The 26769-nt window shown below is 48.8% G+C and overlaps 1 protein-coding gene across 4 annotated transcripts in view; it reads left to right on the top strand.

The window, feature by feature from the left end:
• The window catches only part of JAZF1 (JAZF zinc finger 1), a 334186-nt gene that overhangs the window by 171079 nt on the left and 136338 nt on the right, over positions 1 to 26769 (top strand). For 2 of the 4 annotated variants that reach the window (XM_089316035.1, XM_089316036.1), the window contains exon 3: positions 20345 to 20417. In XM_089316035.1, coding sequence (XP_089172161.1) covers positions 20345 to 20417 — 73 coding nt within the window. Of the gene's footprint in view, positions 1 to 2356; positions 2379 to 6606; positions 6790 to 20344; positions 20418 to 26769 lie in introns of those variants that run through there. The other 2 variants (XM_089316037.1, XM_089316038.1) reach the window with 2 other exon arrangements.

Below are 26769 nucleotides of genomic sequence, written 5' to 3'. Positions count from 1 at the left end.
ACTGTCTTCCACCACAACTGTTGGAACTTCCCAGAAAAGTTGGGCCAAGCTTTGTGGATTCCAGAGCTCTCAAACTTCAGCTGCATCAGGATTTTAAAAATACAACTTGTTAAAATATAGGTTACAATAATTCCCACACACACTACTCATACACTCACGCATTCACACTGACACAGTCACATATACACACTTAACACACATACATACACTCGCGTACATATTCACACACACACACACTGTTACATTCACATACACACTCACATATACTCACACATTTACTCACATACTGTCAGACACAACACATTCTCACACACATTCACACACATGCACACACCCTCATACAGTCACACACACATACTCACGCTCTGTTATACTCACACATTCACTCATACACCGTTACACACATAGTCACACATTCACAATCAGACTCATGCACACACCCTCACAGTCACATTCACCCTCACACAGTTACACATGCTCACATATACTCACACACTCATGCACATAGTCATGCATTCACACACACTCATGCACACACCCAATCACACACTCAGCCTCTGCTGTTGATAGGTCTGAGGGGTAGAGCGCTGAGCATGCTCCCAGAATACCCCCTGCCAGCCCAGGGCCACGCCTTCCTACAGCTGCTCTGAGCACAGATTAGGTTTGTTTTTTTTTTTTTTTTAATTTTTTGACAGGCAGAGTGGACAGTGAGAGAGAGAAAGAGAAAGGTCTTCCTTTGCCGTTGGTTCACCCTCCAATGGCCGCCGCGGCTGGCGCGCTGCGGCCAGCGCACCGTGCTGATCCGATGGCAGGAGCCAGGTAGTTATCCTGGTCTCCCATGGGGTGCAGAGCCCAAGTACTCGGGCCATCCTCCACTGCACTCCCAGGCCACAGCAGAGAGCTGGCCTGGAAGAGGGGCAACCGGGACAGAATCCGGAGCCCCGACCAGGACTAGAACCCGGTGTGCCGGCGCCGCAAGGCGGAGGATTAGCCTAGTGAGCCGCGGCGCCGGCTGATTAGGGTTTTGTATGGTGGGGTGGGTAGGTCGCCATGCCCCTGCCACTCTCTCCTAATAACAGAGAACTTTTTCAGAGGCCACGGTTTCCTGTTTACTTTTGCTCCAGAAAGCCCACCAACATTAACTGTATCACCACCCAAAGGTATTCCAACTTCTGACGCCCACTTTTATTAGCTCTGTCCCAGCTCCATTTGTGTCGCTGCTCGGTGGCTGGTGTCCCAGGACCAGTCGTGAAAATCGAAGGCACTGGGCTTTGTCCTAACCCGCCTCCCCTTGCCGGAAAGGGCACTTTGCGGAAGGGGAACATTCTCCCCCAGGCACTCCTAGCGCAGTGTCTCTTTGGGCGGCTACGAGAAGCTTGGGTTGTTAACCATGGTATTTTCACAGCTGTGGATCGAGCTCTGGAGCCGGTGCAGCAAGCAGCCATGGGTTTGTTTTCTGGCCGAGGGCGGCCACTGCTTGCTTTGGGAAAAAAGGATCTGGCGCCTGTTTCTAAGAAAGTGCACTGTAACCTGTAGTGCAAGGTGACAGCAGGCTGCCGTTCCTGCGGCCACACCCTCACTGGCCTCGCAGTGGACACGCGATGGGTGACTCAGGCTACAAAAATTCATGAGTGCCAACCAAACTAGAGTCGCGGACCAAAGGGCAGGTTGCGTCAGCCCTGGTCTCTCTGTGGCTGGCAGTCGGTCGGATTAAAGACCTGTGCATTCTCTGCCTCCTCGGAGTCACTGCCACCCCAGCTGTCTAGCGTATGGCACGTGCTGTCTGGTCTGAGCCGACCAGGCCACGGTAGTTCTGGGATCAGCAGCTCCAGCTGGGAACTCGTTAGATGCATTGTCTCGGGCCCTTCCCCAGAGCGGCGGGCTCCGGCGCTGCAGGTGACTCCAATGCACGCCCATGTTTACCAAGTTCTTCCACGCCCTGCTAGGGCCTGAGCCACGCTGAAGCACCACCCCTCCCCACACACACCTTCTTTCCCCAAACACAAGAGAGTCTGCTGCTTGTTCAATTGATGCTGGGTGCGTGAGGAACCACGGGCTTGTCCTAGCGCAGCGCTCGCAGCTTGGCTGCACATTAGGACCACCTGGGGGCAGCGCAGGTGCCTCACTTCACAGCCCTCTCATCCCAGTTAATGCAAAATGGCCCTGGACTGTGCTGAGACGTAACTACTTTATAAAGCAGCCCAGGGTGAGGTGCGCTGGCCTTGGGAGAGCGAACACGGGGCAGGAGGTGCAGGCACCCTCGGGAGGCCCACGTTCCCCAGGCTGGGGCTGGCGCTGGGGCTGGCGGAGGGCGGAGGTGACGGAGAGGAAGTCCCCAAAGTGCTTTCCTCAAAGCTCTACTCCAAGGAAGACCAAAGGCAGGTTAACATGCGGGCTCTGCGTGGGTCCACAGGGGATTTCCAGAGAAACGGAGCATCTCGGGACAGGCCGCTTTGTTCTCATGTGCACGAGATGCACCCTCGGCCTGCATCCCAGGCCTGGGGCCCCCTCCGAGGGGGCTGCCGGGCTCTGGTGACCCCTTGGAAACACCCTCCTAGTTCTGTCTGGGCCCCGTGGAGCCCTCTGGGCGCCCCCTTCCTCCCTGGAATCCCCTCAGGGGGAGCACAGGGGGAGCTCTGGATGCAGCCCCTGCCCCTCGCGGGCCGTCCTGTCAGCCACAGCTTTTCTTCCCCACAACGTCGGTCCTTAGCTTCCCCCTGTGCTTCAACTAAGAGGGTTTTGGTTTTGTTTTTTTAAAGAAGAAAAGGGAATGTTTCCATAATAAATAATTCCTTATTCGTGAGTCTGTCCATGTCTGATTCAGAAGGTCAGGTGGGGAGATTTAATGTGAAATATTAGCTGTCTTTGCCAATTGCTGCGCCCTGTTACCATGCCATAAGCCAGGAATAGAAGTGACCTGTTTGCAGTGACAGATCAAAATTTAGTGCCGTGCTGATGGTCCAGAATGAAGATTTTTTGACACAGTAAATGAAATACGTACCCATGCATTTCTGGTTGGGATTTAGCTGACCAAGTAGTTCAGTTATAATTATATTATTTTTACTCCTGGAGATCATTACTCTGGATGAAAAATGCCTCAGCATTCAGACTGTTAAGATGTGGATGGCGAACATTATTTAAAACAAAATTATTTTTTTCTGGACTATGAAATGGCTTTATGGGCATGTAGAAGCTAGAATATGGTTGTTAGCATTTAAAATTAAATAAAAACATGGAAAGTAATTTTTTTTTGTTTCAAAAATAAGCCCTACCGTCCGTCATTGTAGGCTGCCTCCTGTGATCCATCTCCTGTCCCTTAAGCCCCTTATAATGCAGTGAGGAGCCCCGTCTTGCAGCTACGTAGTCAACATAAATCTGAGGATCTGAATTTTATAAAAGGGCATTGAGGGAGGGCTGTGGGGTTGGTTTATCATGTTTTTATGAGGAGGCAATGCTTTGGGGATTGAAACTTTTTTTTTTTTTAAAGATTCACTTATTTGAAAGTCAGGTTAGAAGGGGAGAGAGAGGGATCTTCATCTGCTGGTTCACTCCCCAGATGGCTGCAGGGGCCAGGGCTGGGCCAGACTGAAGCCAGGAGCCCAGAGCTGCTTCGGGGTCTCCCACGTGGATGAGGGGGCCCAAGCACTTGAATATCTTCTGCTGCTTTTCTCAGGCCATTATCAGGGAGCTGGATCGGAAGTGGTGCAGCAGACTCGAACTGGCATCCATATGGGATGGATGCCAGCGCTGTAGGCAGAAGCTTTACTTGCTACGTGACAGCACCGGCCCCTGAAATATCTTAAAAGTAGTTGTAAGTCTGATCTGACCTCTGGATCACTGCATGTGGTTTTTTTTTTTTTTTTTTTTTTTGGTCAACATCTCCCTGGGCTCTGATTACCCAGGTGTTAGAAGGACTTCAAATATGCTGTCAACCGCGGGTTTGAAAGGCTGTGTGTTAACAAGGCACAGAGGTGCTGCCACCAGCCGCAACACCTGACCGTGTTTGCCTTACGGCAGCTTCCTCCCCGCCCTCTGTACTGCAGCACCTGCGGTGTCTGGTGCTGCAAGAAGACACCTTTCACAGAGAACATGTGTAAGATTTAAGGTGGTCTCCCTCTGACCACTGCCTTTTTTGTGATATGATGTCTTCCTTCTCTACAATGCATTTTAAAACCCAGAAGTTTAAACCTAGACTTCCTGGGGAGTCATTGTTCTAAATCTGAAAGGTGAGTTTTAAGGAGACTGTAATCAGAGTTAACCTGTGTTTATGAAAAGGAGAAATCCCTAGGTGATTACCTTTCTTCCAGCTCTCCAAAGACCTTTCCTCTAAACTCCGCAGGTCTCTTCTCCGTTGACTTGATTAATGAATATTTTACCCACTAAAATTGGCCATTAATTCTTTCCTTGGGTTGCAGCAATTATTGCATCTTTCAAGTAAGATCTAATTAGCATAATAAGCAGGTGATGCGGGGAACGTCGGGAGCTAGCTGCTTAGCACTACCCAGTCACCGCCCAGCGAGCAGCAGTGGCCATCTCTTGGTGGATCCCAGCAACCACATTTGGGGAAAACTCACCAGATCACCCCAGGAAAGGAACTTAGATGAAGTAGTTCTGTTGATACTGTTAGGAAATATTACCTAATGACTTAGAGTTATGGTGTCATTTAATAATTAAGAGTGCTGTTACCTTCCAGCCATTTATAGGTTCTTTGATCATAAAGACTTCCCAGTCCCTCTGCATAGCACTGGGGACAGAAGAGACACGGGATGCTGGCTCTGGAGAAGCGGAGTCTGTCGGGAACATAAACACGTGGCCGCATAGCTCATCCTTTTGGTAGACCGTGTACCAAGGCAGGTTCTACCATGCAGGCCCCTGGAATGCTCTGCAGAGCAGATGAGCTTTGCAGTAGGCTGAGGATGACTGCGCCGGAGTGGGCAAGGAGGTATCCCAGAGTAGAAGGAACTGCACATGTAACCAAAGTATGTCAGCCCAGGGCCAAGGAGCAGAAGAGAGGCCACAAAAGGGGCTGTTCATGGAGGGCGGGGTGGGGGGAGGTTGCAGGGTACAGGATGTTGAGGTACCCTTGAGCTAGCCAAAGCAGCTGCAGAGGTGATGCTGTCGCCAGAGCCTGGAGAGAGTGGCAGCTCTAGAAGAGGGGTCGCTTCCCAGAGCCGTGGCCACTACCTTGCCAAACCCAGCCTGGCTGGGAAGGAGCAGAACAAAGTCCCGACCTTCCACTCCCTCCACCCTCTGCTCCCTGCTGGTGCTTCCTGGTAGCTGAACCCAAGCGGAAACCAGAAGTGAGCGTCGTGGTGAAAGAGCCTGGCTCTGGAGCAAGACCGAGAAAGGTGAGCAGGATAGAGAGGGTGCGTGCGTAGGCCAGGTTCATGTGCAGAGCACAGGAGGCAGGTAGCACTGCGGGAGGAAGACACATTGGAGAATCTGCTTGATGGAGCCCAGCTGTAAGTGCTCTGCAGTGTGTGTTTTTTCTGTAGAAAGCTTTTATTTAATGAATACAAATTTCATAGGTACAGTTTTAGGAATATAGCGGTCCTCCCACCCCTACTCCCGTCCCCCCTCCTACTCCCTCTCACATCCCATTCTTCATTAAGATTCGTTGTTGTCCTGTAAGTGGAAGGAAGAGTCATGTGTAGACTTGACTAGCCACTTCTCAAAGCTGAATTTTTTTAAATCATTATTTGGGACTTAGTGGGTCCTAAAATCAATTGAATGGATGGTCCCAACATTTTTTAAACCTTGAAATGCTATTATCAGGTTCCCTGCAACTCAAGGAAAGGAACGTTCTGTGATACTTTGGTGTATTTGTGAATGGGGAGGGAGAAGGTTTACCAGTTGCCGTTTAAAATGTGGGCTGCAATGAAAATGTTGAAGAAAACACAGATCATTGGATGAAGGCGGCCAGGAGAGCGGGGGTAGTGATGGCATTATAGACATTCAGCAACTATATTTTTTTAAGTATATGTCATCTCTGCATTCCATTTCAAAGCCAAGCCACAAAGAAGTGAAGTCTAGGGCGGTAAACCTCACTGCGAGTAAGCCAAGAAAAATCTGTCGGCATCTCTTGCCTTCCATTTTCTGAAACTGAAGCGATAGTAACCTCCATCACATCCCAAAAGTCTCCTGAACCCCCCAGTGGCACCTGAGGTTGTATAGTTACTCGGCCATGTCTGTGTCACTTAGCTATGGTGGAGGGCTTTGCGTTCGGCTTGAATGTGTGATAAAAATCACCTGAATGTGGCTTGGTTTATAAATTAAAAAGCTTTCCTTTCATATGTAAAGCAGGCTGTGAACAGAGTTTCTAGTGGGTCTGAGTGGCTCTGAATAAACTTGGCTGAAAGCTGGCCAGAAAGTTTTCTACCAGCGCTGAAAAGCCGCGTGGGGCTCTTCGAGGGAACTTGAGGAGAGCTTTCTGATGGAAGCCCCAACTCTTCCAAGAGAAAAACCGTAATCGGGGTCAAGTGTGTGGTCTGTCTGAACTCCAGGGATGGCCAAATGAAAATGCAATCTAAGTTCTTGATGCAGAAGGCTCAGGTCTCCAACACAGAGTTGAAGCCTTCCCTCCTGCTTGCATTTTCTGTTTGCCAGAGAGACTACCAAGTGCATACACGGCTGTACCGGGCTATGCCTCTTGGAAAGCTGAACTGTGAGGCCACCTTGTCTTAGCTGGCATTGGGGCCTTGGAACTGTCACCGCAATCTATGTATACGTGAGATTCTCGCCTCGAGCTTGTGAAGGGGGCCTGGTGCGTGTGTCACCTTCATTTCACAGGTAAGCAAGCTGACTTGCAGGAAGCTATTAAGTTAGCAGTTGTCAGTGCCAGGACTGGGATCTCTGGTTAAAGTCAGTCACCCAAAGGAGAGGTGGAATAAGAAATGAACGTATGAGGGGACCTCAAGACGGTCACAAAGGGGTCAGCACTGTGGCGAAGCGGGTAAAGCCACCATCTGCAATGCCAGCATCCCATATGGGCATTGGTTCATGTTCCAGCTGTTGACCCGGTGTTCTAGCTCTGTGCTAGTGGCCTGGGAAAAACAGTGGAAGGTGGTCCAAGTGCTTGAACCCCTGCCACCCATGGGAGACCTAGATGGAGTTCTGGCTCCTGGCTTCAGCTTGACCCAGCCCTGGCTGTTGTGACCATCTGGGGAGTGAGGTAACGGATGGAAGAGATCTCTGACTTTCAAATGAATAAATCTTTTTTTAAAAAAACATTCATGGAAGCCGGCGCCGTGGCTCAATAGGCTAATCCTCCACCTTGCGGCGCCGGCACACCGGGTTCTAGTCCCGGTTGGGGCGCCGGATTCTGTCCCGGTTGCCCCTCTTCCAGGCCAGCTCTCTGCTATGGCCAGGGAGTGCAGTGGAGGATGGCCCAGGTGCTTGGGCCCTGCACCCCATGGGAGACCAGGAAAAGCACCTGGCTCCTGGCTCCTGCCAGGATCAGCGCGGTGCGCCGGCTGCAGCAGCGGCCATTGGAGGGTGAACCAACGGCAAAGGAAGACCTTTCTCTCTCTGTCTCTCTCTCTCACTGTCCACTCTGCCTGTCAAAAAAAAAAAAAAAAAAAAAAAAAAAATTCATGGAAAAATGGAATTAAAAGTTTATTTTGATACCAAAAAGTGTTTGAACTCCACGCATAGTTCTTAATACGTTTTCCCTGAACTTTTTGAAGACCACTCTTGGGCATAAAGTTCAACATCTTTTGTGCCAGAATGAACGTCTGACTATTTTCCATGAACTTTCAGAAGTCCCCTTGTGTGGTGACTGTGTCTAATGCTCCGTCATGGGTTTGATTCTCATCACAGCTTGTGTTTCATCCCAAAGCACTGCTGCTGCCCAGGGAGGGGAGAGAGGAACGATGGGTGCCAGGGTGCTTCCCCATCCAGCTTGGACAGCTTCCGGACCCCACGGCAGCGAGACCAAAACCAGGCACTGAATCCAGAGGGGCTGCTCGCCAGCCCCAAGAGCAGCCTCGGGGGCCAGAGATAATCCTATACCTAGAGTCTGATGCTGGCATTCAGATATTTAAGATATTGTTAGAAAGATCGGGGATCCTGTTCTCACTGCTCCCGAGCCTGGAGGGCTGCTCGGGTCCCCTCTCTGCGGCTGGAGGGCACTTAGGCTGCAGTGTGCAGGGCAGGTGTTGCCTGGCAGGTGCTTAGTGCACTGCTGGAGTGCATGGCAGGAGGATGGGCCATACAACAGGTGTCTTTTCCCAATGTGCCGTTATAATGCTAATTTAAATCTTGTTATAAAAATACCCACATCCATTTGTGGACAGGAGAGAATGAAACCGCCTTTAGAAAAACACTTGGGAATTCAGTTTGCAAGCGTTGATCCTGCAGCGTGTCATGGGCTGTTCCTGTGAGCCGTGCAGGTTGCTTCTGCCTGGCAGGCAGAGCAGGCACCGTCAGTGCTCTGAAACTGGCAAACCTGGATGTGAGGCCTTGCCCCCAGCTGTGCGATTCGGGCCTTGGTGGGGGGGGGGGGGCGACAGGGGTGGTGCAGGGACTGGGTCCCCAACAGGAGGACTGCCCACGTGCTGACCCAGGCAGTGCTCAGTGGCGGCCATCGAGTCTTGATTATCAGTTGTCCTGGCTACTTGACGGGGGTCCTACAGCGTCAGTACTCTCTGCTGCCTGCAGCGGTAATGGCTGCGAATGATCAGGTGTTTACACTGCACCGGCTGCTGTGCTCTGGGCCCTGTGTGGCTTCTCGATCCTAAGCCCCTCGGTAACCCCATGCCGCTTCGGGGCTGGGAGCCGCTGTCCTCCCTACCAGGGAGCTGAGTGTTATGCTGGGAACCCCGCTCCAGTCACATAATTAGAAGGTAGCAGACAGCGCCAGTCACTGCCCTATTCCATTGCCATTGCCAGAAGGCTTGTTTAGAAACAGGACAACAGACAGCCCAGAGGTCCTTCCCCAGGAGCTGTCTGCCAGGGGCCAAGGACTGCGAACAGCAGGGACTTCCCAAATGCTGCATTCACGCCATCTGTGGCCCAGCAGCGTTGCCCGACTCCTTAGTGAGTAGGATGAACACAGGAAAAACAACTCTGCAAGCAGCACTGGCTTCTGTGGGTTGCACTTCTGCACACAGGCGGCCACTGTGATCCCCTGGCTGGCCCAGGAGGTGCCCCGGAGCAGGCCTGGACAAAGAAGCTGTAGCCAGGGTGCACCTAGGTCTTAGGACTGTGGCAGAGCCACTGGGTCAGCCCGCATCCAGGTGTTCAGCTGTGTGTGTGTGCGTGTTTACAAAGAGTTGGCTTCGACACAGGGAAAGAGGTTCCTGTTGCCAAAGCCTTGACAGCACTGACTTCCAAGTTGCAAAATCGAATAGACTTGGCCATAGCCTGACTTGTTCCTGAGGCGAATAATAACAGCACTGGAAGAACCACAGTGGTGCAGGCTGACCTGGTTTAGAGGAAAACTCAGCCTCAGAACAGCTCAAGTAATACAGCCTTACTAGTTTCAGGGGTGCACTGCGATGCCTGTAAGCGAACAAAGAAACAAATGCTTCCTCATCAGGGGCTTCGTCAGGTTGATACTGAGCACGGAGATCCTGCTTCCCAATTCCAGGGCGGATTGTGAATCGCTTTAAAAACACAGGAGCACTAACTTGTCTACCTCATTTCTAAGCTTAGCACTTTGTATGGAGAAAGAAAAGGCAGGGAAGAGAGCCCCCTGAGCACCCAATGAAATCTATATTTGCAAGATTTCTCCAGTTGGAATAAACTTATTAAAGTTGAATTTATTTCTAAAGCCTTTAAATCACATTCAACAATCCACTTCCAATTTCACGATGACCTTTTCCGTGCAGTGAGTGGGGGAAAGCCAAGTGCTGGGTTGAACACCTGTCCTAAGCGGTTCTCCAGCCCTCACCCAGTTCCTGAGCCATCCAGGAGGCTGTAGGAGGAGCTGTCAATCCAGGTTGCCTGTTAGGATCTTTCAGGGCTTGTCCCAGGCATTGGAATTTTTCTTCTGAGTTACCCAACTGATACTGACGTGCTGTGTCTGAGACCAGAACTAGAAACTTTGTTTAGAAATGGGTAAAGGGGCCAGTGTTGAGGTAAGGTGAGTTAAGCCACCAACCAGGATGCCCACGTTCCGTGTTGGAGTTCCCAGTGAATCTTGGCTACTCCAAGCTTCCAAGGGCATCCTGGGAGGCAGTGAATGATGGCCCAAGTGCTTAGGTTTCTACCATCTATGTGGGAGACTCGAGTGGAGTTCCTGGCTCCTGGCTTCAGCCTGGCCCAGCCCCTGCTGTTCTGGACATTTGGGGAGTGAATCAGTGGATAGACGTCATCTCTCTCTCCCCCTCCCTCCCCTTCTCTCTCCCGCCGCCTCTTTTGCCTGCCACTCTGTCACTATGCTTTAGAAATAAATAAATCTTGGAAAAAAATAAGGAAGTGGCTAGAGCCCAGTGATGCAGCATTGCTGATGGATCCATAGGCAGCAGGATTAGGCCTCCAGCACAGAAGTTTCTTCTCCTCCTGGCTGGCCAGGAAGCTCTCTCCGTAGCTATCCCTGCCACTTTGCTAAAGTGCTCCAAGGTTGGGGCTGGCACTGGGGTGCAGGGGGTAAAGACACCACTTGCAATGCCAACATCCCATGCAGGTGCTGGTCCATGTCCTAGCTGTTCCACTTCTGGTCCAGTTCTCTGCCAGTAGCCAGGAGAGTAGTGGAAGATGGCCTGAAGAATTCTGCTCCTCTAGAATTCAGGCTTGTCCTAAATTTACATTTTAGTCAGGGGAAGAAGAGATGCCACAGTGTGTATTTGGGCCCCTGTACCTATGTGGGAGACACAGAAGAAGCTCCTGGCTTTGGCCTGGCCCAGCCCTGGCCATTGAGGCCATTTGGGGAGTGAACTAGCTAATGGAAGACCAACCCCTCTCTCCCTTTCTCTCTCTTTCAAATAAATCTTTAAAGTCCTCTCAGGGGCCGGTGCTGCAGCTCACTTGGCTAATCTTCCGCCTGTGGCGCCAGCACCCTGGATTCTAGCCCCAGTTGCTCCTCTTCCAGGCCAGCTCTCTGCTGTGGTCCAGGAAGGCAGTGGAGGATGGCCCAAGTGCTTGGGCCCTGCACCACATGGGAAACCAGGAGGAGGCACCTGGCTTCGGATCAGTACAGCACACCGGCCGTAGCAGCCATTTTGGGGGGTGAACCAGCGGAAGACCTTTCTCTCTCTCTCTGTCTTAACTCTGCCTGTCAATAAAAAAAAAAAATAGACCTTTAAAGTCCTCTCAGGTGCTTCAGTCCTTTTGACATTCTTAGTACAGACCCATGTAAGCCTGCAGCCTCTGGACCTGCTGAGACCTGGGCCTCTGGTGGGGGCGGGGGGTCTTCAGGGTTTGGAACCCAGGTCATGACCTACACCTCTGATGCTCTGTATGTACAAGTAGCAGTTTTTGTTATTTTCATCCTGATTACTTTGTGACTTCCTTCTTTATCAACTTCTGCTCCTCTAGAATTCAGGCTTGTCCTAAATTTACATTTCAGTCAGGGGAAAGAAGAGATGCCACAGTGTGTGCAGGTTTCTGGTAAATTCAATCCGTGGTGTCAGAGCTGCCCTTTACAAATAACTTTTTTTGGCAGATGGGGATGGGATGGGTTAGAGGAACAAATGGAAACAGATCTGCATTAATAAATATGCAGAGTGAGTCCCACTCCGGTGTCACTGTTTGTAGGCGGTGTTATTACATGTAGTAAGGGGGTGATGGAAGTTGAGCACACTCTCATTTTTCACTTTAATTGCCTGCCTGAAAAGATCGTGACAGCCCCAAAGGTTACTGCTGGTTGCATTGTTCATAGCTCAGAAGTAATATGCATGTGTGATTTGCTTCATTATTGCCCACTAATAACCAATTCTGCAGGAAGTCTTAAAGCAACCCAGAGCGCCGTAGTCTGATAGGATCATTTTATCTACCTTCTCCCATTCTGTAATCAAGCTGGTGTAGAGTTCACCGCAGCTGCTGTGGTAGTGCTGGGGTGACTGTATTGTACTTTTCATAAACTTGAATTGATAAATTCTTAAAGAATTTTACTGTTTCAGAAAAAATAAGGCAAGATGTGAAATATTCCATGTTTCCGATTAGAGCTTCAACCCAGCCAAACCATCATTCTGGTTATTTTGTGTTTCAGTTAAGATTTGGTTTGACGTTGCGCAACTGAGAAACCCTCCCATAACCATGGCTTCGTCACCCTCAGGATGTCTGGAGCTGGGCACTCCCGCAAGTTGTGGGGCCTGGGAAGGACATGTCCCCAAAGCCTCCGTCCTCCCGGCTAGAACCTGGCCACGGGGATGTGGCCTCTGCCAGGCAGTCATGTTGCCGAGTGATGCAGAGGGACAAGGGGATGATAACTTAGCAGCCAGCTGTCCCTGCCGTGCTCACGTGGCTGAACTGAGTTCTCAGTTCTTCTGTGCATCGTTATGCCACCGACTATAAAATGGAGATAAGCCCTAACAGTGCAGATTTTAATCTCAAAACACTGTGGGGGCCGGCGCCGCGGTTCAATAGGCTAATCCTCCACCTAGCGGCGCCAGCACACTGGGTTCTAGTCCCGGTCGGGGCACCAGATTCTTTCCCAGCTGCCCCTCTTCCAGGCCAGCTCTCTGCTGTGGCCAGGGAGTGCAGTGGAGGATGGACCAAGTGCTTGGGCCCTGCACCCCATGGGAGACCAGGATAAGCACCTGGCTCCTGCCTTCGGATCAGCGCGGTGCACTGGCTGCAGCGCGCCAGCCATGGCGGCCATTGGAGGGTGAACCAACGGCAGAGGAAGACCTTTCTGTCTCTCTCTCTCACTGTCCACTCTGCCTGTCCAAAAAAAAAAAAAAAAAAAAAAAACACTGTGGGGACACAACTATAACTGCACCTGACACGTGGCTGATTCCAATCCCCCTTGCAACCCAAGAGGGAAAGTCCTATCATAACCAACATCTTATGCATGAAAACAATGACGACTGGAAGGTGTTGCATTGGCACATGTTGACTGAGGCAGGGGGCGTGTGTAGAGTCAAGTGTACCCCGGCAGCCACAGCAGGGAGTAGGAGCAGGCTCCGACAAGGGGGTGATCACAGTTTCAGATCGACTGAAACGCTGGACTCGGGGTGACTTGCAGCCTGTTCTCTCCCCAGCCCACCAGTCTTATACTCTCCCCTCGTGGAATTAACCATTGGCTTTGTTGGTGTGCCATGTGGCCTCAGGCTTTCTTGGAACACTGCCGAAGTTCTAGTGGGCCTAGTTCTCAGTGGATGCATAGCTGAGTTACAGGCTAACCAGGGTCTTGCCAAGGGTTTTCCTGTCTGCGGCTGTCGTGGGCCATGCAGCGGGCCTGTGGGGATGTGTATTGTTGGTCTGGGGCCTTCAGCTCTGCTCGTCCGGTCTGTGCCATGAGTCCGTTATCTCTCCCTTCCCTGGGTCTGCAAAGCATCTTCCCACACATCCAAAGCAGAGCTCATTGTCTGGTCTCTCAATCCCCCTGCACTTTCTCATTACGTCTTTACTTTGGGTCAGGAGATGCTTGCTTGCTTCTCATTAGAAGCATCTTAGATTTCTATTTCTGCTTTGGCTGAAGCTTAAGTGTCTGCAGCCCGGTTTTGCCCCCATCGCCTAAACCCAGCGCTGGTTATTTTTCTGAAGTGGGAGCATGACCAGGGTGAACCTGCGGAATCCAGCCCGAGTTCCCGGAGCCCCTTCCAAGCCTGCCAGGCAGTGACCCTGTCCACACGTGCAGCCTCGAGCAGTCCAGCCACATAGGACTTCTTGCCCAGCCCTGCTCTTCCCTACATCGGCTCAGCTGCTCAACCCCTGTTCTCTTCACACTCACCTTCTGCTCACTGCAGGATTTGTTCAAGCTTCTTGTGAACGTTTCCTTTGTGAAGTTTCCCTGGTTCTCGCCGAGAATCCTGTTTCTAGCAGCAGGTAGTGCTTTCCTCCGTATTGGCCGCACGTCATTGCCCTGTGCTGAGTTGTGTTTGTCGCTCATGCTCCCCTGTGAGCCTTCGTGTCCTCTGAGCAATGGGCACGTGGCAAGTGTTCAGTATGTTGCGTATTTTTTTTTTAATGAACTCAATTTCTTTGTTTTCATTAAGAAAGCCAGACTCTTATCTAGGTCCAAACAAACTCTGTGTTTAGGACTGTGGCTCTGTGATGGGATTGAGGCGCTCCCATGATGTGGACACCCCATGATCTGTGGGGTGATGAGATGGATTCACAAAGGTGCAGTGCGAGGTTGTGGTTGAGGCAACCAAGGCCAGAGCCCCAGGACAGCTGGGATTTCCTCGGGCGGGGTGAGGCGGAAGGTCTCCTCACAAACATAGTTCCCTTCCAGCCTGGAGGGGAAACCCAGGGCCTGCTTGCCTTTACCTGTTTTCATACTGCTTAGCCTCGCTCACCAGCAGCCATCTTTGCCACCAGACGCCTGCCTGTCACTCTGTCCCTGAGCAGGGGAGACATAGATGCCCTTTGATGACTAGTTGCTATGTTTCCTGTGGCTTGGACCCATCATGAGGTTCTTTTCCGAGGAAAACAACTCATATTTGTGTGTGTGTGTGCACATGTGTATGTGTACAGCTATGGGTGCATTTAAGCAGGCCTATTTAAAGTCAGGTTGAAAGAATCTGACTGGTGTTTAGACCCAGTATCCTCCCTGCCCCCGTAACCATGGCTGCTGTATGCACCTGTCCAGTGATGCCCGCACAGGAACACCTGGCAGCCACGTGGGTCTGTAACGGGCTCTTTTGTCACAGGTAACAAGGCAGGAACTCGGGAGGACCAGAAGGGCCCCCACCACTGAGGATTACTGACTGATGGGGTCATTTTCACACACACACGATACTCCAAAATGTTTGTGGAAACAGGGAATCAAAGATAAGTTTATTTTGGTTACCAAAAAAAAAAAAAAAATGGCCATCAATGAACATAGGTGTTTGATGAACTGGTAAATAATTAGAACGTATGCAAGCCAGAGTTGTCTCTTTCTGACAACTTTAACCCTTTGGCCTTGCCAGAAATAGGGCTGCAACATGCTGTGTGTGTCAGTCAGCCCCCTGGAGTGCTGGCTGAACAATGTTTACTCATTCACTTGTGGCCACAAACGTGAACACCGATGCCTTTCTTAATAGATGGTGTTAGTGTGCCTGCCGCACGGTGCCCCTGACTTCTAGATATTTAACTCATAAAGTTTACGGCGACACTCAACTGCATCTGGATTTCACATTGAATTTGGGAAGGCAAGAATCTCACTGTAATTTGCACTGACTTCCCTGTAATGGAAATTATGTCTTGGGAAAAGTTTCAAATGACGTGTCTATAAACTCAGGAAAAGTTGATCCATTCAAAGGCTGGTAATGTGCAATTGTATGATTTCTTTTTTTTTTTTTTTAAGTCCGTTGCCAACAAGAAATATTTATTTCAGCAGCTGAAGTAAACTAGCCATGAATTAAAAGTTGGTCTTTGTAAACTGTTGGTTCAACAAATGCAGTCTTAAAAGTAGAGTGGAAGTCTTAGCAGAACTGTGCTGGGCTTTCAAGGAAGCTATAAAGATGGTCTGTGTGGAGTTAGCTCAGTGTTACAGCTGCATGCCAGCAATGACCTGACTCGGAGCATGGGTAGCCTTTGTGCTGATGAGAACACTGGCCCAGCCGGACTTAAGACAATGGGGCTTCTGGCCCTGGCCCTGCCTGTGTAAAAGCTAACGAGGACCTCAGACCTGAGCTCCCAGCACTTGATTTATTTGCCCCTTTGCTCCTATCTGCCTGCCTTCTTCCTCCCACTCTTCCTCCCTCTCCTCCTCCCTTCCTGTCTTTGCTGCCACCATCCCTCATTCGTTTTGGAATCTCTCCATCCTGTTCATGACCTTTCCCCCCAGTGTCTAGTGCTCATCCTTGACTGTCCTTAGCTCCTGTGTGAGACCCAAGCAGTGGAAAGCTTACAGAAGGCTCTGGATAGAGGCACTCACCTTGAAAGCAGTTGCTCCACGTGTATTTTTAATTCCCTATGTGCCAGGCACTGAGCATGTGTGGGAGAGAGGAAAGTTTGAGACCAGTTCTTCCATCTGGAAAGGGGGCAGGGGAAGAGGCTGCCCCCAGGTGATGGCCCTTCTTAGGCACAGGTGCAGTGGTGGTGCCAGGAACAGAGCGTGCAGGGGAAGGAAGCAGCCTAGAACGTTGTGCATGGCTGTGCTGAAGGAACTCTGAAGTCTTGTGGCTTTGCAAGTTCAACAACCAGGAGCAGGCCGAGAACAGACAGCACTTATTAATTGTTGCTAAGTGATTCTGAAGAAAAGTTTTGAATCCAGCCCAGATCTCCAAATCACTCATCTGCCCAGGTGGGTGTTGTCTGTCCATGGTCTTCCAGTGCTGCAAAGCCTCCCCTGCCTCCCACCACGGCCGTACACACTCAGAGAGGAACCTAGCATTCTGGTTACAGGGTTTGAAGAAGGCCTTCTTGAGCTGCCTTAGGTCCTCGTTAGCTTGGCTTGGCTGCAAGGCAGTGCATCTGGCTTTGGCTTCAAGTTGTGAGTAGTTCCAAGTGTAGATGAGCTCCGGCATGGTCAGAGCCTGTTACTGAGTCTCAGCTGGTTCGTCTTCCTGTCATTCCTTCCTGATACAAAAGAGGTAGAGTGTCGGATCAAGAACCAGTTTCCAGGTTTCCAAATTGCCGGCTTAAGGAGCATTGCATGGCCATAACAACTGCGAGTGCTTCTGTCCCACAGACCACATACTGAGTGGGTTATACCTCGCAGCGGTTGTAGCCATCACTGCACCCCTACGTTTTTATCAGTGTCACAGACAAACAAGCCAGGGAGACATCTGGGAGAGCGGATGCTCTGCCCATCACCTCTCATCTTGCGTTCCTCGATGGAGCTGCTCACCACATGCATGCATCCCTGGCTGCGTGCTGCATCGGATGGGCACTTCATTCTGTTGAACTTGGTGTTGGGCGGATAGTGTCGCTGTCTCCAGTCCACTGCTGCCGTCCTCTTGTCTTTATCCTGCCGAGGAGTGCACCGCTGTGCAGCACCTGGGGAAACCAGACAGCCTGCCTGCAAGCCCCTCCTCATTTGTCTCTCTAGCCCTTTCCTGTAGAGAGCTGTCAGCACCAGTCAATTGGGTCAGAGAGGGAGAAACAGTCAAGGCAGCTACTGGGTACCTCACGGTCAAAGTACAACGGTGCCATGCAATCTGAAAAGTGATGAGTCCTGCTCAGCACGCTTCAGCCGGCAGGAAGCGGTGCCCGGGCTGCTGGTCACCGGTGCCCAGCGCCTGAGGCTGTGCTCCCGTGGTGCTTGGCAGATAACTCCTCATGTGTGGGCATCACACACCTCATTTTGCTTTAAGAACTCCAAAGTGTTAAAAGGTGTTTTAAAGGAAGCATTTTGTCCAAGGAAACATGTTGTCCAAGGAAACATTTAACCTGAAAAAAAGATTTTTTTAGGTTGGTAAATAATTGTCCAGAAGTCCTGCTGTCTTGGTGGACACCAGAGTGTGCATTCTAGAAAAAGGAAGATCCCACCAAGTTAGGTCCAAATGATTTTTGTTGTTGTTGTTGTTATTGTTGTTGTTGTTATGAGCAAGGGGACATTTGGAAGCCACCAGCAGTCTATTTCCCTCTCAGAATTTGTGGGTGGGCAAGCAAATGTCCAGCACAGGTTATGAAAGGTTGAGGGGCACAGTAAAGAATTTAAAAAACTTACTTTGCAAAGGGAATGCTGGGCATTTGCCTCTGTGACCCCAGATTACAATACATGGTTGGTGCGAGCGCCATGTGCCAGCACCTTTACTTCAAGCATCGAACACTGTGGGATGTTGTCCAAGGTACTTTCTTCCCACAGAGAGACAGCAGAGCTTAATGAAGAAAATAATAGAAATGTGGGGGGGTGTAAATGTATATACTAATAAAAAAGGAAAAAATAAAACTCAGAGTAGTCTGGAGAAGTAACTTATTTTTGTGTAATTTAAAGATTTATTTATTTGAGAGGCATAGTTACGGACAGAGAGACAGAAAGGTCTTCCATCCACTGGTTCACTTCCCAAATAGCCACAATGGCCAGGGCTGGGCTGATCCAAAGCCAGGAACCAGAAGTTTCTTCCAGGTCTCCCACATGGGAACGGGCCTCAAGCACTTGGGCCGTCTTCCACTGCCTTCCCAGGCCATCAGCAGGCAGCTGCATCAGAAGTGGAGCAGCTGGGACTTGAACTGGCACTCATATGGATGCTGGTACCTCCAGCAGAGAATTAAACTACTACGCCACAGTGCTGGCCCCTGGAGAAGTAATTTCTCACTATATTTTATAACTTTGATAATTTGAGTATAAAGGAAGCCTGTAGAAGATGGTTTGGGGGAATGACATTAGGTTCCCAGTAGGTTACAGGAATAAAGAAATAGAGACCAAAGTGAAAATACAAGAATGTTCATAGGCCTCTTAACTATTCTCCTTTTTATACAAAGTTTAGACTCAGAAGGGTGCTTTCCCACCCCTCCCCCCAAATATACTTATGTCATCATGCACCAGATGTCTCTTTTAAGGAATGATTTTAAGTGAACCGAGTTTAGGCCCCTCAACAGTCAGTTCCTGAACTAGAGGTGAAACCGTTTTGAGTGCTGGAGGGATTTCCCAGTGACGTTTGCAGTGGTCAATTTGTTCTTATCTTCCTCCATCATCCCGTTTTCATGGCTTTTGTCTCCAACATGGTTTCTTAGCTGGTTAAGCTCCTGGCAAGCCCTCGTGGGCCGGGTGTCTCCGTGTCCAGCTGCACCCCAGCCTGCCCAGCATGGCTCACGCCAGCCTACCATTCTTTGGACAGAGCCCCCATGTCTTCTGGGCACTGCTCTACCGACTCCTTACCGTCACCTCGGCCCCGCGTCTCTACATCAGGACTATGGCAGATGTGGATGGGTGTGAAGTTGTGTTGGAAAAGGATGCATCCCCATGGAGAGTGTCTCCTTGTGTTTAGAGATGGCCTTGTTTTGTCCGAGGGCCCCGGCTGCTCGTGCAGGAGGGGAGGAAGTGCTGGGTCATTGCTCTGTTCTCCTTCGCTCTGCCAGCACTGTGAGCCCCGACTCTTTGTCTCTTGTTTCAAAATCTGGCTTTCGAGGACCTACAGTGGCAAAGACCCAGGAAGCAGGATTTCTGAATAATGGGTCCCTGGAATTTTTGGCATAAACACAACAATAAAGGGAACAGGAGATTCTTTGACATCGAGAATACAACTGGCACTGATGTCCAGTTTGAGTCTGGGATTTGAAAGCATTGTAAATGAGCTTTTATGCTATCGTTTTTTGCCACCCAGGTTCTCTGCCACGGTGTCGCTCCTCTTGCCCCAACACCTGTTAATGCACTTGGGAGTTAGGGCGTGTACGTTACATCTCCAGCGTGCAGTAAACACTTTCTGTGCGGAGGTGCTTGAAACAACACCTGTCATTACATCAAAGAAGGTGTGACCCGCCAAGCGCAGCTGGGAAGACTTCTAATAAGGAGATGGTTTTAAACAAGGCTGCAATGAAAAGAGATCTGGGTGAAGTGTGTGAACCTTGTTCTGAGAGAACAAAAGGTGCCCTCACACTGCTTCCCTTGGATGATTGTCTAAGCGTTGTTTTTGCACACGCTCATGCGGGTTTTTGCACATTGTCTGTGTGAGAAGCTTGAGGACATGTTTTGAGGCTGTGTGAAAAGGAGATTTTGGTGCCGAGCTGGGGGCGCACCATTCAGGAGCGGGAGCCTTGCTGGGGAGGTGGAGGCTGTCCCTGGGAGGGGGCAGCCCCTCTAGTGAATGTGGGGCTTGTTGACTCCTGACCCATTGTGAGTGCAGGGAAGTTAGAATGAACTCATTATGCATTTAAAAAGGAGAAGAGCTGCCCTCCAGAATATGAATTCAAACACAGAAAAGTGTTCAGTGAACAGGAACAATACTCAGTAGATTTCCAAATTGATGGAGCTTTCCAATGGAAACTAATTTGTTCCAGCATTGAAGTGAGCATAATTAACAGAGACTTTCTTTCTTAGGCCGATTAACCACCGAAAACCATGCCAACATTGTAACTGTAAGCAGTGAGAACCAATATTTATGAGGGGGATTGTGCAGGAGTTTGTGTGACAGATGGGCATTTTATCACTGTTGATGTTTGGAATTCCCTCGAAAAGTAATGCAATATCTTGTTATTTATGAATGAATGAACAAATGATTGTGCTCTGCTGGCCGAGTTTTCTCTAAAAAAGAGGGGCATGAAACTAATCTCTTTCTGTTTAGCCTCTGTTACTTTGCATTAGGGAGCCTCGTATGTTCCGAAGCAAAATCTGAAAAAAAAAATCATAATTGTGTTTTTATTACAGATACTGATCCACGTGTTTTAGAAAAACAAGAACTGCAGCAGCCAACCTATGTCGCCCTCAGTTACATCAATAGGTAAGCCATTTTTGGAACTGATAGCAGTCTCATCTGCTGCCACTTGCTTGTTGAACGGGTCTTTTGAACAGAGTGGGAAATAAGCCGGGTTTTCAGCCTCAAGATGCTTGCATGAGATGATTTCAAAGCAGCCTCTATGTGCAATTTTCTTGCTTTCCCCGTTGGGGAGCTGCAAAATCGTGGTTCTCTGTGCATGTGGCTAGAACCTGACTGATTTATAAGCTCGTTCTGGAAGTATTTTGTATGTAAAGTTGGAATATGCTCTTTGGACTCGGTAGGGCAGTTTGGAAAATTAATGGATTTATGTTGCAGTGAACCTTTTAAATCCTGGGGTGAAGAGGTGCTTTATGAACTCAAAACATGGCTGGAATATCAGAATGTAACAAATTGAAATAATTTAATATCAGAAAGTTACTTAGTAGCAACTCATCTTTTAGTAAAAACATTCTCGGCAATGGACTCCATTTGTGTAGCATTAACATGAGTTTTTACTTAAAATGAGCATGTGAGCCCAGCCTTAGAGGACCATTTCGAACTTGATAGATCAGGTCTGAAAGAGGACTTAGTGTTTCAGCCAGCTCCACTAATTAAGGAGACAGTAATTTTTGGAGAGAACCCGAAATCGACTTAGGTTAAGAAAACACACGGCCTTGAACGTGAAAAAGACGAAATGAAAGCAAGGCTAGTTTTTAATGAGAATGAAAAACTCTCTGCTCGTAATTCAGGGAGTGAATTTCCCCAACTGTCCCTTTCTCGGCAGGCGAGGAGTGTCTGAGTCTCGGTACCTGAGGGTGCGTTCATGGTCTGAGGTGGAAAGCTGGGAATGAATTATCTGCACTGTTTCATTTTAGAGCCTTTTGAGAAAACTCATTTAGTTCCCGCCCAGATAGAGTTGTGAATGGAGTCGCCTGTGCTCAGTTTCGAGTTCTTACGTGAAACATGTTTTTAAAAGGATTTAATAACATAAACGTCAATTCACATATCTCCTTGGGATTTCCTGCTTATCAGACCTTCCTGAGAAGTGTGAGAATTCTACATTTTCTGTTGCCCATAATTTTTGACTTGTATTAAATGGGATGCATTCAGAATCACATCAGATACTAATAAAGATGTATGGACTTATTTGGGTTTGTCATAGAACTTGAATTGTTTCCAGCAATTAGCCAAGCTTATGAAAAAATCTTTAGAGTTACATAAATTAATAAATATTTAGTCTACTGATATTGGAGAATGAGGTAAATAGGCTTATAGATTAGCTGTGCTATTGAATAGGACTTTTAATAGTGTGGCTATTATGTTTTGGATAAAACATATCACCTATGTATTCCCCAATCTGTAGAATACTAAGCCTTGTTCTTGTTGGAATCTATGAAGCTTTCAACTGTCACATTGTTGGCCCATGTGAGCATTTGGCACAGCAGTTAGTACTCTACTTGGGATGCCCACATCCTGTATTGGAGTGCCTGGGTTCAAGTCCCAGCCCTGGATCAGATCCAGCTTCTTGTTACTGCACCCCCTGGGAGGCAACAGGGAAAGCACAGGCACTTACATCCCTGCCAGCCACCCACATGGAAAACCAGTAGGAGCTCCTGGCATTCGACTTTGACCTGGCCCCCACTGGCTATTGCGGGCATTTGGAGAGTGAACCAGTAGCTGAAAAATTGATATCCCTCTGACCCAATCTTTCTCTCTCACTGCTTTTCAAAATGAATAAAATTTAAAATAGGTTGTCAGCTGTGTTAGACAGCAGGTGCTGGCTAATGACACTCATTAAGTGACAAATACATTCTGTTAGGCATGACTCAGTACTGTAAGACAAGTCAGAATAGTGACAGGGGCCACACACAAAATAACCCACCAGAGAACTTGCAACAAGGGCCACAGCTGAGCACAAAGTCTGCAGTAGGATGTGCTGGAACCCCGGAGACTTGGGGCATGAGCTGTGGACATGGAATTTCTTGGATAAGCCTTCTGGGAGAAAGTGAGTCATGTTTAAAGTAAGCGTTTATTATTACAGCTGTATATAGGCATTGTAGAAAATTGGAAAATATCGTCAGACAGAAATGTAAAAAAAAATATTAAAACAACATAGTCCTACCACCCAGATATCACTGCTGGTAACACTTTGACACATATTTTCAGATCATTTTCTAAAAGTACATATATATAATTCTTAACCAAGAACTGGGCGTACTGTTTTACAACCTGTCCTTCTTAGACATTGATCTCTAGTTTTCCATTTTAATACATATGGGTTAGTTGGTTGGTTTTTTTTGTTTCTGTTTTTGTTTTAGCTGCATGGTTTCTGTACAAGTGAAGGTAGAGTACCCCCCCTCCCCTTGTGAACTCTGACATGGGGTGAGAAGAGCCATGTAAAGTGGCCAGCTCCACAGGGACGTGAGAAAGAGGTCCAGGCTCCTGGTTTGTTTTTTGTTTTTGTTTTTTCTTTTTCGAAACAGTGATTTTTGTTACTTTTTTTTTTTTTTTGGACAGGCAGAGTGGACAGTGAGAGAGAGACAGAGAGAAAGGTCTTCCTTTTTTTGTTGGTTCACCCCCAAATGGCCGCTGCGACCGGCGCACCGCGCTGATCTGAAGCCAGGAGCCAGATGCTTCTCCTGGTCACCCATGGGTGCAGGGCCCAAGGACTTGGGCCATCCTCCACTGCACTCTCTGGCCACAGCAGAGAGCTGGACTGGAAGAGGAGCAACCAGGACAGAATCCAGCGCCCCGACCGGGACTAGAACCCGGTATGCCGGCACCGCAAGCGGAGGATTAGCCTAGTGAACCATGGCGCCGGCCGATTTTTGTCACTTTCAAACAACAGAATAGCATATGTGGGGGAATCAAAAACATTAGGCTCCTCAAAACTCTGCAGTGTCTAGTGCAATAACATGAAGTGGCATGCACGTCACCTCCATCCAGCAACAGCCCAGCTCACCAGAGCAGGGTCCTGGGAAGACTTGGTGCTCCAGAGTGGCCTGCTCGGCTGCCCTTGGTCTTCCACGATTTCTTCAGCGGACCCTTCCTGGAGGGTGCATCACTCTCCTTGCCCAGCTGCAAGTCGACCCGTGGTTCTGCCAAAGCCTCTAAAGTATCCTTCCATCTTGAAACAGGCCCAGGTGCTTTATACCCAAGCCCTGTCAGGCTGCAGGTGCTGGGCAGATTGTCCATTTTGAGCTAAGACATGGCTGTGACAGTGACAGGGAGCCATTGCATCCAATACCCCCGTCTCACTACAATCCCTGCCTCAGCTGGCTTGGGACATGAATTGGGCCTGGCCCCTGTGCCCCAGCTGGAAACACCTTCACCAGTACCTTTGAATCATAATCTAACACTCGGATCAGATGCAGACCTCCGCCAGTGCTTTAAACAAGTCCTTTGCCTTTGGTTCCTCTAGCCCAGACCTTCGTGTGACACGTGGCTGTTTTGTCTTTCAAGTGTCCTTTAGTCTGCCGCAGCCTGTGTCACTGATGATGACTTGTTAGAGAGGCCAGTTGTTGCACAGGACGTGCCCACCCTCTGGGTTTTCCCTCGGTTGTCATTTGCTGGGTTCCTCCTGTATTTGCTGTGAACTGTAAGTTGGGTCTGGAGTGGGTGAATCTAGAACCAGACCCCTTGTGTTCAGAGGCCTGAGCAGCCACAGCATTCGCCAGCTGAATGCAAACTGGTAAAAGTGCACGTGGGTAGAGGACCGGTGAGATAACTGATGATGTTTACGTGGAGGGTTGCCCAAGTTACTGACGGCGCTGCTCACGTGGGATCCCTTTGAAGGGAAGATGTGCTGAAAGGAGTCTTGGGGGACCTTTGATTGGGGGGAAAGAAGCACACGGTATCCAAATTGAGATGAAGCCAGTATGGACCCAAGAAAGGAGCTATGGGGTTAGGGAATGTGAGAAAGCTTGACAGCAGTGTGCTGAACAGAGTAGAAAAGAGTAGCATTTCTAAAAACAGACACGAACAAAAATGTTTTCCTTAAACCTCAGAGGGAAATAAACCTTAATTCTGCTGAGCAGTGGAAACAGGAAAAGAATGACTATTTCTCTGCTCAAGGTCTGTTTATCCAATCCTGACAGACATTGGGGCATCTCCCGATTGAGATGAAACTTTCTTTGTGACAACACCAACTAACCGGTCAACAGAGGGCTTGGGTCCTTGCAGTGGAGCCAACCTTTAGATGATTTTTTTTAAAGGAGAAAATAAGTAGAAATTGATGCCTTCATTTCACCTATTGTAAACTGCTCTACACTCCTCAAGATAACATGTGCAACGTATTACGTGTTTTTAGGTATCAGATTCCTTTTAAAGCAGGTCTGTGTAGTGAGTGACTTCATGGAAGTCAGCTGGATTTTGCATTCAGTCGGCTGCAACTCTGTGTGTTGTGCAGCCTCTGAAGACTCCACTGACCTCTCGGGAGGAAATCAGAGTAGAACGGGCAGGTGTTAGTGTATGGGGAGGAAGAACCCTGGCTTCAAACTCATACCTTTGGGACCCAAAATCTAACCACTGTGTAGCCTGACATCTTGTTGAGAACAGTAAGAAAAGAATTTGGAAGACTAATACTGAAAAATAGGATAGGTGAGCTGGATAGAGAGGACATATGTACAAGAGTAATACAGAATAATTGCTGTGCCACAGTTAATTGGAGGGTAGCAACCTACTAAGATGAACTGGCAGGAGCCAGCAGGAAGTAAAAATGCTGAGAGAGGCCCAGCAGTGCCTGTGCTGCTATGGGACAGAGGTTGAGCGCGAGATGAATTCTGGTGTAGCAGGACTCGGCTGTCCTGGGAAGGACACCTCGGCACCTCCAGTTCACAGGAAAGAGCAGGCAGAGTACGGTGAACGCACAGGAAACCAAGCTCCTCACTCGCCTACGAGGCAGAGGCTAGGTGAGCCGCAGAGAGGTCGGGTGTGTCTCTGTGGAAGGGTACTGGGCTGCCTCTGGGAATTCTTGTTTCTCGGATTCTTGTCTGAATAGTTAGGATAACTGCCTTGAGTTGATACAGTAGCTTATGAATAACCTGTGAGTCCCCAGCAACAGGTAACTGAGATGGCGCAAAGATGTGGCGATGGGCATGGCACTCTTCATTACACTGTGTTCTCTACGAAGTGCATTTTTATTAAAATGGAGCTTACAAATTATCTTTTTTTAAGTGTATGTATATATAGGGCATTTGGTGTAGGATATGAAGAATGATGTACCTATGCATAAGTTTTTACCTTCTTATTTTCAATCCTTGTAATAAAATGTCTTCCTGTAACTAACTACTACAGTTTTACAATACTTGGTGCAGTAGCTGTAGGTTTGACCTCAAAAACTCCTTTTTTAGCTTAGAATTTGCTCTTAAACAGCAAATTGAATGTGTTTTGTAGAACAGTAGTTCCAAGAGTCATTCATCATGCTCGCTCGCTGTCTCCTCTTTCTCTCTTCACTCATGTTAGGATACTGCAGTCATTAAGTTTGGATAATCATGTGTTAAATAAGGTAGGATCCTTTACTACAGGACATATTGGCCCCTCTCTGATGCTAATGTGTGTTTTGCGTCTCCAGCAGGGTCATGTATACCTCATCTGTATCTGGTCCCAGGGTACTTCTTCTGGAAGCATCCATAAGATAGTGCTCTAAAAATTCCAGCTGGGAGTTGCTAGAGCAATATCACTTCCACCCTCCTCCGCTTCCCCAAGGAAAGCCTCAAGCCCTTTATTGAGAATGGCCTTCCATTCTTTCTCTGATTCTAAATGCAAAACGTTATCTTTATGCTTTCGAGCAAGTGGGAGAGGAAAAGAAAGCTGTGCCTAACATGCTCACTCGGTCACCTTCTCCTCTCGGGCATTTTTCTGACAGCGTTCCCGCCACTTCTCAGAACCTGCTCTGACACTGACCCAGCTTACACAAACAGCAAGGCTCTTAATGTTTCTGTTCAGAAATCTCAGACCGTTCTGCCGCTCCTGAGCTGTGTGACTGAGCGGGCTAGGCTCTGCCTCTGTTTCCTGGTCTCTAATACTGCCTGCCTTGCTGTGGGTATTAAGTTAATGAGTGCATACCAGGGTTCCTTTAATAAGCTGGAAGGGAAAAAAATAAAAGGTAAGCATATTTTGTTGTAAACTCTTGGAAATCTGCACATAGATTTTTATAATTCACATTATTTTTCTGTGAACTTTCTGAAGACCCATTGTATAAAGTGCCTATAACAGTACCTATGACATAGTGTTATATAAGTGAGAGGGCATCTAATTCTTCATGTCTCATCCATGGATGTTCCATTCTCTGTCCGGTCTTAGAGGAGGTCCAGAGCAGCACTCACTAGGAAATGAGGGCCACGGTTTTGTGTCTCCACAGTGTCTGGCATGTCAC

Source organism: Oryctolagus cuniculus, chromosome 16 (genome assembly GCF_051225735.1).
Source record: "Oryctolagus cuniculus isolate XC-2025 breed Fujian yellow rabbit chromosome 16, ASM5122573v1, whole genome shotgun sequence".
NCBI classification, from domain to species: domain Eukaryota; kingdom Metazoa; phylum Chordata; class Mammalia; order Lagomorpha; family Leporidae; genus Oryctolagus; species Oryctolagus cuniculus.
Note: the sequence above shows the minus strand (reverse complement) of the source record. Positions and strands in the feature narration are given on the sequence as shown.